General features: G+C 36.6%; 1 protein-coding gene across 10 annotated transcripts in view; it reads right to left on the reverse strand.

Moving 5' to 3' along the window:
* CaMKII (Calcium/calmodulin-dependent protein kinase II) overlaps positions 1 to 17324 on the reverse strand; it is a 3892153-nt gene that overhangs the window by 110255 nt on the left and 3764574 nt on the right. For all 10 annotated transcript variants that reach the window (XM_067758430.1, XM_067758431.1, XM_067758435.1 and 7 more), the window contains one exon: positions 6723 to 6837. In XM_067758430.1, coding sequence (XP_067614531.1) covers positions 6723 to 6837 — 115 coding nt within the window. The remainder of the gene's footprint in view (positions 1 to 6722; positions 6838 to 17324) is intronic.

The following is a 17324-nucleotide window of genomic DNA, read 5'->3' on the forward strand; positions in this document are numbered from 1 at the left end:
GAACTACTGCGTTACACGGAGAGAGCTATTGGCATTAGTAAACTGCATTAAACATTTTCACAAATACCTCTACGGCCAGCGATTCTGCGTCAGGACAGATCACGCAGCGTTGAAATGGCTCTTGTAGTTCCGCAATCCAGAAGGACAATTGAAACGGTGGATCGAGCGACTACAAAGCTATGACTTTTCCATTGAGCATCGAAAAGGTAGTACCCATGGGAATGCCGATGCAATGTCACGAAGAACATGCCCTTTGGAATGCAAGCACTGTTCAAGGGCCGAAGCTAAAGAACATTATAAAAGAACATTATAGATGTCCGGCTAATGACTATAACGTGTACGGATGACTGAGACAAGGAACAACTAAGGAAGTGTCAGCTGGAAGATACAGATCTGTCACATGTTATGAAAGGGCTCGAACGAAACCAAAGACCAAACAGAGAGGAGATGTCAGCAGAGAGTCCCATTGCGAAGTCATATTGGGCACAGTGGAATAGTTTAGAATTTATATCCGGTTGCTTGCATGGAGTATGGGAGAGTGAGGATATTCAATGCGAGAAGAAACTGATAGTTGTTCCCAGGAAGAGGATTCCTGACGTGCTCAGCGTGCTGCATAATGGTCCAAGCGGAGGTCATCTTGGAATCACGAAGGCGCTCGAGAAGATTAAACAGAGATTCTATTGGGTTGTTTGCTGTCAGTCGTTCACTGATTGGATTGCGAACTTCGAGGTTTGCAGCAGAGCGAAAGGGCTCAAAACCCGAAGTCATGGCCAGATGAAGCAATATAACTCAGGTGCGCCATTTGAAAGGATCGCTATGGATGTCGCAGGTCCATTTCCTACTAGCAACTGCGGAAACAAATATGTACTGGTGGTTATGGATTATTTCAGCAAATGGCCAGAGGTATACCCAATCCCAAATCAAGAAGCGGAAACAGTAGCAGAAGTGTTTATAAACAATTGGGTTGCAAGGTATGCTGTAATAATGGAGTTACATTCTGACCAAGGCAGGAATTTCGATTCAGGTGTGTTTCAGGAAATGTGTAAATCATTGGGCATTCGAAAACACGGACAACTGCATTGCATCCTCAGTCCGATGGTATGGAGGAACGATTCAATAGAACATTGGAGGAGCTTTTAAGGAAAGTAGTGGACAAGTTCCATAAAGAGTGGGATACCCGCATACCATTATTCTTGATGGCTTACCGATCAGAAGTGCATGAAACAACGGTTCAAACCCCCGCAAAAGTAATTTTTGGCAATGACCTTCGACTACAAGCTGATTTGAAGTTCGGGATAGATGCCGATGTGGAGAGAAATGTCAAGAAATCCACTGGTGTTTTGGAAGAAGAGCTGAGAGAAATCCACGATATGATAAAGCAACGAACAAAGGTTACAAAGCCAGATACGATAAAGCAATTAATTCGGAGGGTTTTCAGGAAGGAGATTTGGTGCTGTTATACAACCCACAACGGAAAAAAGGTTTGTCCCGGAGATTGCAGTGTAACTGGGAAGGCCCATACAAAGTTACAAAACGGACCAACGATGTAGCTTACCGCATACAAACCATTGTTGAACCACGAACCAAAATGAAATTGGTTCATCTGGAAAGGCTTGCGGCGTTTAGATCAGGAAATTTGTCAGATCGGTACGATCAGAATTAGATGGAGGGCAGTGTGACGAATATTAGCAACACTAAGATATACTATCATCTCTAAGCCGATACTAAGCAGTCACTTGTATCTACATAAACGAATTAATCAATATATCTACACATATGTACGTACACGCAATGGAGAGAAACGCACAAAGACATACATATATCTTATCTGAGATGCTCAAAAAAGTAGGCAATCATTTTTGCAAGTATCACTCACATATACACCCGCATATGAGAAGCTATAACGTGCATCTGTAGTTATAGTTGGTGAATTTATAGCTGGTACACAAATAGTAAATTATATAAACGCCTAGAAATATGCAAACGAGGAAACCGAAAAACATAAAAGCAACACCAGCTGAGGCATGGTGTCAGTTTGATTTAAGCACGCTATCTGTTGAGAAATAGAAGTGTTATTGTGAAAGTAGTCTAATAGAGACCATTTTGCATTATTGAATATTGGAGTTATTTATTCAACAGTTTAGTGACTCGAACGTTAGCAGAAGGTTGCAAATAAGCGGAATTTCCCAAAATTCGTTACAATATAATTCACCGTGCAATAGTGTGTTATGGTTCGCTTTGCAGATATTACAGCGTCTCTCAAACGGACACCCTCGTAACATATGCATCGACCGTAAGCAGTTGATACATAATTTATGTCTGACGGCCAAATCTTTCTTTGCACTGGAAGCTCTAAATTGTTTGCAATGTAGGACAATGTGCTTATCTGAACATATTGCACATGCTGCCATTGACGTGTGATAGCCTTTAACTGTTGCCTTCAATTTGTTTTGTTTCTGAGGTTCACCGCAAGCCAATTGTATAACCTCCAGGGACAGGATGCGATTTTCGAGAAACTCCCTTAAATTTCCATACATTGGCACCTCGTCATTTGAGCCAAGAAACACTTCCCATGCCTTATGTGTAACCACATCCAATTTGTTAACAACTATGAACACGAGCCAATCGTCCAACAGCGACACACAGCATCCAAGATGCTCCAGTGTACGCAATGCTGCGGTACAGTCATCACACAGCGTTCTCAATTGGCTTGCCGTTTCTGGCTCTATTTTGGGTAAACTCATAATTTGTTCCCATATTTCTTAACAAGAATATCCCATGCAATTTGAAAATTCGCATCTCTTGTTACAATATTATCAAGAACATATAGTGCCTCACCAGTCACTGCATCTTTGAGGTACTGGAGTCGCTGTATGTTACTCAAACTTGAGTGATTAGTGATAACCCGTATGAAAAAATGCTTGAATATGTAGCAGTGTATGAAGTTGCCATCGAACGTTGGCACTTTAATGCAAGTGTCGGCAAAAATGTTGTGTGGATGTATTAGTGAGAGCGCTTTGATCGCACGAACCAATTGATTCACTGATCATTCGCTTGTTATACTGCAACGGCTAAGCACGCAATAAATAATACATTATCGATGGGCACAATGGCAAGCGAATATTTTATGTTGAACAACGCCTTTGGGCAAATTCAATGCGTTTTATGCTACAAAACATTTTCAGCGACGTATGTACATAACATCAAACGACATTTTGAAAGTTCGCATAAAAACTTAAATAAGTTGAATACAACAAAAAAATTAAAACTTTTTGAGGAGAAAAAGCATTTATTTTTAGAAAAAATAAAAGGGTGGCTGCCCAATATGCAATTCTCTGGCAGGGAAAAAAGGCAAAACGAAATTAAAGACTGAATTATCTTCTTTAATAAGTTTTAAACTGGCGAAGAAGGGTAGACCGTTCACTGACGGTAAATTTATTAAAGACTTAATGATAAAAGTGTTTGATAAACTAAGTATAAACATAGAATTTTAGTATTAAAGCATCAGCCTTCCACTGCATTATACACCAGGCGGCACTTTTTTCGAAGTTTTTAACAGATCACCCAGTCATGAAAACAGCAGAGGAAATTATAAATAAAATACGTTATGGTCACCAACTTTCCCATAGAAAATTCGTAATCTTTTTGAAAAGCTAAGGAGCCGTCCACAATGGCCTAAAAATATTTACAGAGGTAAGATGGTTAAGCCGTGGCGATTGCCATAATAGGTTGTTTGGCCTAAGAGCAGAAGCTCTACAATTTCTGGAAATAGACAAAAAAGAAGTTCGTTTTATATCGTTGCTCAAGGATAAAAATTTTATTTTGAACTTGGCATTTTTGTCAGACACAACGAAGTTTTTGAACGAATTCCACCTACAACTTCAAGGAAAAGGGTTAAGTTTACCGGATGCTTACAAACTCTTAAATATATTTAGGACAAAGTTGTTTTTACTTCTAAGCGATTTGCGAAGCGGTGATTATTCCAGTTTTTCGAAAACTGCATTGATTCTTTCTGACTTTAGCACGAGTAATACAAATTTGGAGCATTCCTTTATTTTTCAAACGCTTTTGGAGAATTTTCAAGATAGGTTTAGGGATTTTGAAAATATGAGTCCACTAATAGAACTTTATGAAGATCCTTTTCGGTGCGATGTAACTAAATATCATTTCGAGCTTCAATGCGAACTTGTTTTTCTAAGAAGTGAAATGATTGTTCTGATGTCACAAATATAGTTGAATTCTGGAAGAATTTGGGTGGCAAAAACTATCCTGAGCGTAAAAAAAAATCGTTAATATGTTTGTCATTATTTCCTTCCACATATTTTTGTGAGCAAACATTTTCCGAGTTGAAATATCTTTGTTCAAAGCAGCGGAGTAAATTGACTTGAACAAATTTGAACAATTTACTTTTAATACGAAAGTGCCATCCAAATTTAATAAAAAAATTATTGAACAATATTACACTCTGACTTCCTAAAACTCTCTATGTAGAAAATATGCTCCAATTTAGGGGGTCAAGAAATACTCAAGAAAACGTTCCCGGATCAAATCTACAGATACAGGATGCTGCTTGATAGGAATTTCATAAAGAGCTGCTTTTTGATCAGTTTGTATAAAGGTAGTCCTTAAAATGTTTTTATTGAATTTTACTTACTACTTTAAATTCCACTTGCATACACAAATAGATCCCTATAATTTTCCTAATAAACACATACGTTTTTTACTATTACTATTAATATTTACGAATTTAAGATTGACACCTGATTGTTCTAGAAATAAATGGGCAACAAAACCGAATCGCCGAATTTTCAAGAATTTTTAGTATTATTTTCAAATAAAATTTACAGTTTCTCTATTAGATCCTGTTGCATATTTTTTATATTAAATTAGTTAAATTAATTCATATTAATAAAATGTATTTACGTAAATACGTGCATATATTTTTCGCTGCGCAACTAGCGATACGAACACCCGATGTTGACACACCAATTGCTCATTGCAGACTGAACCATTCACTAAACAAAGAGCGCAGGCTCTCTGTGTGAGTTGCTCACCATCTTAAGATGTATGAAACGCCGATGTCTGGTTCAGGAGCATGCGATATTACGCTTTCAACACTTTCAAGCCCTGCTTTCAGCTTTTGTACCTCACTATCAACTTGCTCTTGTTTGGCCTCTTAGGCCGATATACGCTCAGAAGCTTCTATTAACTTGGTGGTGAGCACAGAAACCTCCTTGTCGATTTTACTGCAAAGAGCACGCTCTGCTTTGACTAATTTTGATAAGAGACCTTCAAACGAAGACTTTTTTACATCAGATTGTAGCTGTATTTTCTGACCTACCTCTCCAAGTGCAGTTAATATTGAAGGTATAGCTGCACTCTCACCCAGTGTCGTTGCTTTAGAAATTGTAGAGCCTTTCCTCAGACGTCCCTCGCGCCAGCAGGTTGATTAGCAACAACAGATTGGTTAGCTGGCATACCTTGAATTTTAGCAGCAAGAAAAGTCCCAGGTTTGTATTATCCCTCAGATATATGAACAAGCCAAATGACAAGGCGCCAGATATCACACGTACGTATATTTAAGACAAGCTTTGCGAAAAGACTCAGCGTAGAAAATTATGAAATATAATATATAGAAATAAGCGATAAAATCACGAAACAACTCGGAGCGATACAAAACACGTCCAGACTTTTCTCTCAAAAAAAAGTTTGTTAACTCATTTCCAATTCAGGTATGGTCAGATTTCAAATCTTCCATTAAGAAGAAACTGTCCCACAACCGCACCCAAATGCTAGCAACAGATGGAGGACCAAACACTGCAATCAATTTGACTGCCTTGGAAGAGGAAGTTGCGCAGTTGGTATGTCTTCGTGATGCCATAGCAGGAGTTTCTGGCAGACACTTTGGCACACAACAGAACCTGTCCCGAAATTTAGAAAGCAGTGCTAGCGATACAACATTAAATTTCGTGGTGAATGAATTTAGACTATATTTATCTCGATTCCTTCATGCCATCACGTTACCGTTATACAACTTAAGTTATAAAATACTTGTGTAATAGTTGTAATAATTGGCGGCCACCGTGGTGTGATGGTAGCGTGCTCCGCCTACCACACCGTATGCCCTGGGTTCACACCCCGGGCAAAGCAACATCAAAATTTTAGACATACAATTTTTCTAAGCGTGGTCGCCCCACGGCAGTGTTTGGCAAGCGCTCCGAGTGTATTTTTGCCATGAAAAGCTCTCAGTGAAAACTCATCTGCCTTGCAGATGCCGTTCGGAGTCGGCATAAAACATGTAGGTCCCGTCCGGCCAATTTGTAGGGAAAATCAAGAGGAACACGACGCAAATTGGAAGAGAAGCTTGGCCTTAGATCTCTTCGGAGGTTATCGCGCCTTACATTTATTTTATTTAATAGTTGGCATAATAATCACGTGATATTTATTTTTTGTGACCTCAATAATATGGCCACAACCGCTTTTTCCCTAGCTCTGTCGCTGTTAAAAGCAAATTAAGTTATTATCTATAGCGAAAGGATATTTGCATACCATTAAATTAAGGAACTTTAAACTTTTTCAGGTTTGATATGTTATTCGGATACCTAGGCATCGAAAATCACTGGCAAGATTTTCAAACCAAATGTAAGTGTTATCAAACCGAACTTCCTAGGAAAAATATCTACAAACTCCACATACTTAGTTATATAAATTGCATAACTTACTTGTCAATATATTGTGTTAGACGCACGTAGGCAATACAGGCTGCATCTTCGCCCAGCAAGTGAACATGAGGATTGAGAATTGTGGTGTTTATGGCTTTACAATTTTTTCCTAATACTGAAGATAAAAAAGATACAAGGTTTACAAAAAATGTGTTAGTATGATTATTGTTATATTGTTGGTACATAATAATAATAAAAACAAGTAAGGAAATCTTAGTCGGGTGAAACCGTTAGGAAATCTATATTCATTTCGATTCCTTGTGCTATGGCGAACTACTGTTTATTTATTTATTTAATTTATCTACAAGACATAGATAGGAAACAATTTGATATAATAGTAAGAATTAAAAATAACAAAACAAATTATAATAAAATTATATAACTACAAAAACTATAACAACTGCAAGCGCATTATATACGCACATTCATTTACTTATTAACCGGTCTACGAATCAAACAGTTATACAGACCAAATAAACAAACTTAAAGATATAGGCGCATAGTCATAGTAAAAATAAAATAGTTTTTTAAATTTAGTTGCAGCTTTTTTATGTCAGGCAACAGTACTTAATTAAACGCTTGATAACCTCAAATTCATAAAGTATACAGAAGTTAAAACGATATTTATTACAGAGTTATAGGGGGCCGAAATCCATTCGATTTGGCCTACGTATTTAAGGTAGTAAACTGATATTTTTTAATTCCGAATATCGAGTCGCAGGAGTCTAAGTTTTTACAATGTTTATTGAAATCCTGTAATACGCTACGAAGCGGTTCATGCATTTCACAGTTTGATCTGCAATTAATTATGTGTAGTAGTTGAAAATGTCTAGACGGTCTGACTGGAACATTGAACTGAATTTTGCCGAGCAAGAATGGGCTGGAAATCGTCCCTCTTAAAAGTGTTACTATATATAAAACACCAAGCATCTCTCTACGGCTCTGTAACATAGGCCACTGTAAAAGTTTCAATCGGTTGCTGTAGGGCGGAAGATTCCGTGACGTATCCCAAGGTAAATGTTTCAAACCAAAAAGCAAAAATTGTTTTTGGACCGATCCCGCTTGTTCACAATGAACCTGATAACCCGAGTTCAGGATTATCGAAAAATACTTCAATATAGAACTCACCAATGATGTAAAGAGAGTTTTAGTAACATATGGACCGTTAAATTCATTTAGCTCTATTTACACAAGATTCAACATGTGATTTAAAATCAAGCATGGGGTTCATTAATACGCCAGGGTCAGAGAAGCTGGTGACTTGCTTAATAATGTAATCACCAAACACATACTCATGGGTTTGAAAGGGTTTAAGTGTAAAAGGCACGAAGTTGCACTTCGACTGGTATAAAGACATGATGTTCACATTACACCATTATACTATGCTATTACTATCTGACTGAAGAAGTGCTCTACTATCTGGTGAGCTGATAACCATAACAAGTTTGACGTCATCCGCGTACATCAACGTCTTGCAGTACTTCAAAACACTTGGTAGGTCGTTAGTGAAAAGTAGAAATAACACTGAACCTAGGTTGCTACCTCGCTAACATTAACCAGAAGTAACATTAACAAAATAAGACCAAATAATTTTTAATATAACGGTTTTCTTTCTTCCATTCAAATAATAAGAAATCCAAAAAATAAACAAAGGTGGAAAGCCTAGTCGATCAGTTTGTACAAGAGTAAGCAATGTGAGACTTTATCAAAAGCCTTGCTAAAATCAGTGTAAATAACGTCCGTTTCAGTTAAAGTTAAACTTAAAGCTGTGGGATACAAGGGTTGTGAACTCGAGCAAATTAGACACAGTTAATTTACCCTTATAAAAGCCGTGTTGTGATAAGTCAATCGCAGAAGATACTCTATGCGCTAATTGTTTATCGACTCGAGTAGCTTTGGGACAATACTACAATATTGAAATAAAAACGAAAAGAATTTATGAACTGCCGTTTATGCGGCACCAAGAGTAAGTCGCTTTATTCATAATATTTCGGCTTATTTGTACTAAAATATTCTAAACAAATTCTTATGTACTAAAGTTCCTATATACTAAACATACGTACATACATATTGCATGAGCGATCTAAACGTTTGTACATAGCAACCGGTCGCACGGTCGCTGGCACATAAGCGTGGCTCATATAAAACACGCGTTTTGCTTGCCTGCTTGCCTGTGGGAACGTAATTATGTTGGCATTGCCTACTATAAACACATTCACACTTACGACGCAAGAGTGTCGAATGCACTGCGGCGTGTGAAATTTTTAGAATGAATGCAAGAAGATATATGTTACACCACCAATTTTTAGAGAATGGCTTTACATTGAGTCTAGAGGCATTTTTTTCAGTTAAATTTATGACAGAGTCTCAAGTGGTTTTTGTTATTTTAAGTGGTTTGCTTATGGATAAGTGGTTTTGGTTTTGTAAATAAAAACTTTTTCATTTTAATTGTTTTACTTGTGCGGTATATTTGTGTCAATGTGATGTACTTGAGATTATGAATTTACATTTTCTTTTCTTTTTGTTCTTTGGTGTTAGGTAATTACTTATGTTACAAAATTTTCGTTTTGTTTACTTCAATTTTAAGTGGGCTATTAAATAATTTATTACATTCAGATTTTTTTTTTATTATTGTATTTTTCTTTTGCGTACAATAAAAATTGTCTTTTTGTTTACAAAATTTAAGTCCAAATTATCAAATAAATTATAAATAAAAAATTGCTTTAAATAAATGTTTTCATACATTTAAAGCAATAAGGGTAATCCCCGCTTAAAAGCTCATACAAATAGAAACATTGGTGTTAATTCGTTGTACTTCTATAAAAAGAACAAAACAACAACACCAAGTTTCTCTGAAGTTCGAATCCCACTTCCGGGAGAAAAGGCTTTGAAGAGATTTAAAAAGTATAATCGAAACAGCTGTCGCCTTGTCTGTCCTGTTGTCATGCTGTTTAAATTTTTCCCAAATTATTAAATAAATGTAAGTGTTTTTATTCTACGAGTTTAAGCCTATTTTTATGTACTATGATTTTCCTATTTTTGTTGCTTAGAGGATAATTACTATTCTGATTTATGTTTTCTGCGTTTCTATTTTCTACATTATAGGGAAGTTATTTTTCTTATCGATATTTTCTACCTTATAGGGCCCCTTATTCCTACTATCTAACTTATGACTTGCTTCATGTCTGACTAATACTAAATCTCCTAAATTTATTTCTTTATATAGTATTTTCCTATCATAACTAATTTTTTGTTTTTCCTTAGCATCTTTTACTAATTTATAAGCTCTATCTTGCGCTATTTGTAAACTATATTTAATTTCTTTTTCGCAAGCCTCATAATTGTATAATGGGCTTACCTATTTTCTTGTAAAAATTCGTAAATCTGGGTTTTTTTTACCAAAAACTAGTTCGAATGGACAATAACCAAAACTGTAGATGGCGTTGTATTATAACAACACGAAAATATTTAAGGTATTCATCCCAACGGTTTTTGTCAATGGATTTGTAGGAATTCACATATTCATTGATTGTTCGATGACTACGTTCAACTGTGCCTAAAGTTTGATGGTGGTAAGGTGTTGCAGTTTTATGGTGCATTTTTAGAAGCTTGCATAATTCCTCAAATAAGCTATTTTTATATTCGCTTCCCACATCTGTTATACTTGTTTTTATGCAACCATAAACTAGGATAAAATTTTCAAATATCGCTTTGGCTATCGTTTTTGCATGTTTGCTGGGTATTGGTATTGCAACCAAATACTTAGTCAAGTCACATACTATAGTAACTGCATATTCATTTCCATTTTCCGACCTGGGAAGAGGGCCAATCGTATCTATTTGTACTATGTCGAACGCTTTTGTGGGCATTTCGGTTATAATCATAGGCTCTTTCCAATGTTTATATATTTTATTTTTATTACAATGAACGCATTTTTTAATATATTTTCTGATATCGTGTTTCATTCCTTTCTACTAGTATTTTTGTCTTATTGATTTATTCCTGGGTGGCCACCAAAAACAGGTTCATGATATTTGCGAAGAATTTATTTAATTTTCTCGTTATTTGTCACATGCATAACCTCTGAATTTAATGCTATAATTAAATTTTTGAGAACTTTGGTACCAATTTCTTTAAATGTGTCTACCCGGGTATAATTATTTTTAAACAATTTTTCTCTTAAGGGCAACTGTATTTTTCCAATTCCTAAATTGCCGGCTTCTTCCATAAGCCTGGTAAGGAATTGCCCTAAGTCAGTCTTCGCCTCAACAATTAGTTTTTTTATATTAATTTCGCTACAAATTTTCTTTCCTTTTTTGAAATATAATTTGGGGGGATCGAAAACGACCTGGACTAGTCTTCCTGTCTCACATTTATTTAGCGCTTAAAATATTATTGGGTTCTCTTTTTGACTTGTATTATTTTCATTTTAACTACGGATATTACTGGAATTTTTATTAATATTCGATCTGGTTGTTACTTTTAAGATTTTACACGCTTCTACCGATATTTATTTTAGGTCTTTGATATCTATGCGTGATAATGCGTCTGCTACATAATTTTCTTTTCCTGCGATATACTCCACATCAAAATCATATTCTTCCAAATCTAATTTGATTCTAGTTAATTTTGATGAAGCTTTTTCATCGAATATAGGAACGTTAAGGGTCTGTGGTCTCTTTTGACCAAATTTTTTCTACCGTAAACGTATGGTCTAAAATATGTCACTGCCCGATGAATGGCCGCTAATTCTTTTTCAATTGTTGCTTTATTAATTTCTCCTTTTGTAAATGATCTTGATGCGTAGGCAGTTGGTAATTGCCTTCCTTCGTACTCTTGACTCAAAACTGCACCACAAGCTAGCATCTGTTGTTATACAAAATTGTTTACTGAAATCTGGATATTGTAGAATATTAGGGCTTATTATCGCAGCTTTCAAATAGTAAAAAGATTTTCTACAGTCTTCTCTCCATTAGAAAACTACATTTCTCTTGCAAAGTCTCGTTATTATTCTAGAGTATTCTGCAAAATTTAGAATAAATCTTCTGTAATAATTGCAAAATGCGACGAATCTTTTCGCTTCATCCACATTTTTAGGTGCCGGATAGTTTTAAACAGTTTCGAATTTACTGGGGTCCTGTAAATTTCCTTTGCTTATGCATTTATGACCAAGGTAAGTTATTTCTTGGTTAAAAAAAGACATTTACCCAGATGTAATTTTAAATTATATTTTCTACAAGTTGCGAAAACATCTCGTTAATTTTTAATCATATGTTTTTCGGAGCATCCTAATACGACTAAATCGGACATGTTTAAAAATGCTTGTGAAGGTTGTATGCCTGCAAATGCTAACGTCATTATTCTTTGGAATGGGCTCGGGGCTATTTTAAGCACATACGGTAATCTTTTAAACCGATAAGTACCGTTATCTGCTGTAAAGGATGTGTTGAGTACTGAAAACATATTTATATATATTAATTAGTATGAATTTATAGTTCTTTGAAAATAATAACATCCCTGCAAAAATCGTGGGACCATGTGGTCCACTGGAGTACTTACCATTATACTCCACTGTAATGCAGCAATGGACCAACTCATGTTTCTACACGAGCATATTGTAAGCCGATCATTGCTCGTTTTTAACGATTGTAATCACTACACGATGTTTATTGGACTGTGGGTACTCCATGGATTACTGTGATGTAATGCGGAGCTGGAGTATATGGTCCCGCCCTAGGACATCGCAATGTTAATTGGACCATATTTTTTGTATTGATTGTGGTTAATTTTGGAGCACTCGGTTGGTCCATGGCGAGTACTGCATACATGCATGCATGGAGTACTCGCGCTTTTTGCAGGGGTATAACCCACTGTAACATTTTGCCTTCCCTCTTTAAACATATTCGTTAGTAGTACATATGTACATTTGTCATATCATTAAAATTAATTGAACGAAAAGCTCTAACTGTTATGCTGAATTGAAGAAAAATTATTATATGAGACTGCAATTGAGTGCAGCGAGTGAGTTGTGACTAAGCCTTCAATTGAGATTAAACGCATTTGTATAAAGCAAAAATTGGTGTTTTTTTTTTTTAATTGCAAAACGAAGTGAGATTGTTTTATAATTTCTGGGTTGTGAAAACTATCACTGCTTGACATTTTGGAGCCGAAACCCGGGGCATTGGTCCTTGTTACAATCCTAAAATAAAATTTTGTGAAAAATTGATTTCATTGGAAGTTTACGGAAATGTAGAACAGGTAAATCGCTCGTAAAAGGAGGCTAAGATATCCGCGGTCGCGAAAATTAGAAATTTGAAATTTAAATTAATATCAAGAACAAATAATTGATGTTGTTTTTATTTTTATTTTCGGCCTTTCAAAAGTTATATCAAGAAGAATTTCCGAGCTCTAGGCCACACATATATATTAGTAATAAAGATTCAATTGATTATACCATATATGTTGTGTTTATTTATTTTGTCGATATTTCGATTTCAATTAGAAATCATCTTCAGGGCTGTAAAAAATATATTTTTCTATAAAAACCATAAATGCACAAACATAATCTGACACTTACACTTGTGAATGCACCTTGTCGACTAATATAAAATTTCAATGCAGAACACAGAATATCATAAACAGAAACAAAAATGTATACAAATAATAAACAGTAATAATAAACAAAATATCTGCTAACAACAACGTATATATTAACTTATTGGACACCCTCAGCATTATTGTTGCTAACTTCTCTTCATTACAAAATGTCTGTATGCGTGAGCGATGTTGTCGGTGTCGCTCTTAAAATTCATGCGTATGTCATTAGGTGTATTGGTAATATGTAGCATTTCGAGAGTGTACCGCTTGGAATATTGTTTTTCTTCTTGCAATATTGTAACATTCTCTAAATCCGGAAAGTGTCCCGTGGTCTTGCAATGTTGCGATAAAGCCGTTCTGTTGTCGTTAGAGTGGTCGCGATTTTTGATGTTCGATTTGTGAGCGGAAATCCTTGTCTTTAGTTTTGATTTAGTAGTACCGACATATACTTTGTTGCATGCGTGGGACCCGTCGCCATTACATTTAATTTTGTATATTACGTCCGATTTCTCGTATTTTTCGATTTTGCTTTTTGTATTGCTGTATATTTGTTGTAGGGTATTTTTATACTGGAACGCGATTTGGAATTTTTCTTTGTCATACATGTTTGAATGTTTTATTCGGTTAGACAAACCAGGTACAAATACGGCAGTCTTATATATTTTCTTTGTTTTGTTCTTTGTTTTTATTCGTAGCGTAAAATTGGTGGATATAACCATTGATAAGGTGGATCGGAAACTCGTTGTTTTGAAGTATTTTTTTGATGATGCTTATATTTTTCGGGTGATATATTCTATCGCTGATAGATAGAACTCGCCTGATAAAATTTTTGGCCGTGTTTATTATTACTCCTATCATGTTTCGAGTTAAAAGAACAAATGATTGATCGAAAGTATCGTTTATTGTGGTACCTAATTAAATATGGGGTCGGATACAGAAAAGGAGGAAGCTTGTGGTGCTAAAAAAGAAACTCCAAAACTAGCTGAGCTGAAATATTTACGGGCGTCAACGAAGGGCAACATAACCCGCATTAAAAATTTAATAGTGAAAAAAGGTTCTACATTACCTGTTGAAGAATTGGATTGTAGGCTTGGTATTTTGGAGGCTTATTTTAAGCAAATACTTAGCGTACAAGCGAGCATTGATAAAATTTGCCCAGAAGCGGAAAGAGCGTCAAATGCAGCCTTTTCTGGTGGTGTGGAAGAACTATATGTGAGCGCTAAATCCAGCATTATGTCCGAAATCGCGAAGAAACGTCCTAATCAACGGAGGTTAGCTTTTCACAGACTGCCTCGTTTATTGCACCTGCTTCAAAATTACGTCGCGAAATTAGAATTCCGAAGTTTGATGGAAAATATGCAGAATTTCCTAAATTTCTCGCGTTATTCACAAAAATGGTAGATCAAGACAACACTTTGGATGATTGTGAGAGGTTTTTGATCCTCAAGGACAGTTTGGGTCCACGGCCGTTATCGGAAATCGCCGAATTTGATGAAACAGAGGCAAATTATCCAAAGGCATTCGAACGCTTAAAGTTAATGTTTGATAAGAAGGCACTCATGTTTCAAGAACACATTGCTGCATTGTTCGATTTGCAAAAGGCTACGAAACCGTCAGCTGAGCATTTACGCAAAATAATTGACACCACTAATGCACGATTGAATGCAATGATGTCACTGGGGAGCTACCAAACCGTTGCTAACGCTCTCATTATATTTCTAGTGATGGACAAGCTAGATGGTGAATCACAAGCTAGGTGAGAAGAAGTGGTTGATTATACACAGTTTTTCTAATGGGAAAAGTATTCTGAATTATTATCAAGGCGGTGCCAAACTTTGGAAGCAAGGGAAGCGAATACTGTGTCTTCCGATTCGAAGCAGGCGCCTACCAAGGACGCAAATAGGGCGTTGAAGTCGAAGGCATTCTATGGCAAGCATAATACGTCAACGGCATTGGCCATTGAAAGGTCGTCGTGCAACATTTTTCACAAAGGCGATCATGACGTATCCCACTGCCCAAGATTTACTCGAATGAACTTTCAAGAGCGATACTCCGCTGTGCGGGCTGCCAAGCTATGTCTAGTGTGTCTGAAAAAGGGTCATTAGTCCAAATAATGTAATGTAGGGAAATGCACAAAATGCAATTTTTCTCACCACGTATTAATGCACAAGCCAGATGACACCAAGCCGGTATCCAATGAAAGCAGTGCAGTTGAAAATAATGAGGGCAGTTCAGTGAACAAAAAGGTAGCCTTTTGTACTAGTGGGAGTAGCAAAATCGTAAAAGAAGTCTTCTTGGAACCCGTCGTTATTTTAGTGAAAGATATTTGCGGGCGTTATCAACCAGTGCGAGCAATTTTAGATTCAGCATCGCAAATTAACCTTATGTGTGATTATTTGGCGCAAACTCTGATGCTGCCAAGGACCTCTTGCACGTTGGACCTTAATGGAGTTAACGGAGTAGCAACGAGTATCAACAAAAAAGCCCATGCTATGATAAAGTCACGTGTCAATAACTATGATGTGACATTACAATTTTATATCTGGCCAAAAATAACATCAAGAAAGCCTGATCAATATGTCGACGTCTCTGCCTGGAATATTCCAAAGAATCTTGGACTTGCAGACCCCCGTTTCATTATCCCAGGTCATGTAGATATGTTATTGGGTGCAGAAGTATTCCTAGATTTGCTCTGCGTAGGCCAAATTAAGATGTTAGATGGTGTACCTCGAATGCAAAAAACAGTATTTGGCTGGGTTGTATCCGGCAGTACTCAAATATGCGATGGGGTTCGTGAGAAGGCACAAAGTTTGGTCAGCGATGTAAAAGGAACACAGCAACAAGAGAAGAAGCTTATCAACTTAGTTGAAAGATTCTGGGAGATGGAGGAGATATCGGCGAAGTCGACGTTCCTAACTGACGAGGAAGAAGAGTGCGAGCGCATATTTCGCGAGAACATGCGAAGAGACGATAGCGGAAAATTTATTGAAATACCATTTAAAAACAACGTTGATCAGCTTGGAGACTCGTTCTATACAGCTGAACGGCGATTTCTGTCATTAGAAAAACGACTTAGTAAAGACGTAGAAACAAAAACCGCATACATTGCGTTTATGGAAGAGTACAACCAACTTGGACATATGGCTAAATTAGAGATAGCAGAGATGAACCAACTGAAATATTTTGCACCTCATCAACACGTACTACGCCCGGAGTCTACTACCACAAAACTTCGTGTAGTTTTTGACTGCAGTTGTAAAACTACTAGTGGGTTGTCTCTTAATGACGTAATGATGAAAGGGCCAGTTGTGCAAGACGATTTGCTATCTATTTTCTACGTTTCCGCTGCTTCAGATTTGCTCCCACAGCTGACGTGACGAAAATGTATAGGCAGGCTTGGGTCACCAAAGAAGACTGCAATTTACAAGCGATTTTATGGAGAAGCTCTAGAGATCAAAAATTGCAGCATACCGACTGCTGACCATAACGTACGGGACAACCGAAGCGCCTTTTCTAGCAGCACGGTGCTTAAAGCAGTTGGGTGAAGATGGTAAGCAACAATATCCAGTGGGGTGGCTGAAAATACTTTCCGATTTTTATATGGATGATTTCATCAGCGGGGCTGATTCCACGGCAGAGTTTAAAGCGAAGTTTCATCTTTAACAAGTTCGGCGTATTTCATACTACGAAAATGGCATTCGAACAACACTGATTTTCTGAATCAGCTCGAAGAAAATGAAAAAGAGAAACCGATGATGTTGAAATCATTTAAACGCTGGGCATTGTGTGGGAACCAGAAACATATTTTTTTCATTATATCTGGCAAGAGCTAAAGAATGTAACCAAAAGAGTAGTATTAGCAGAGTTGTCCACGTTGTTTGATCCGCTAGGTCTGGTGAATCTGATCATAGTCAAGGCGAAAATTTTGTATGCAGGACTTGTGGATAAAAAAAATTGGCATGGGATGAGTCTCTGCCAATGCATTTGCATAGCCAGTGGATTGAG

This window comes from Eurosta solidaginis, chromosome X, assembly GCF_040869045.1.
Source record: "Eurosta solidaginis isolate ZX-2024a chromosome X, ASM4086904v1, whole genome shotgun sequence".
Classification (NCBI taxonomy): domain Eukaryota; kingdom Metazoa; phylum Arthropoda; class Insecta; order Diptera; family Tephritidae; genus Eurosta; species Eurosta solidaginis.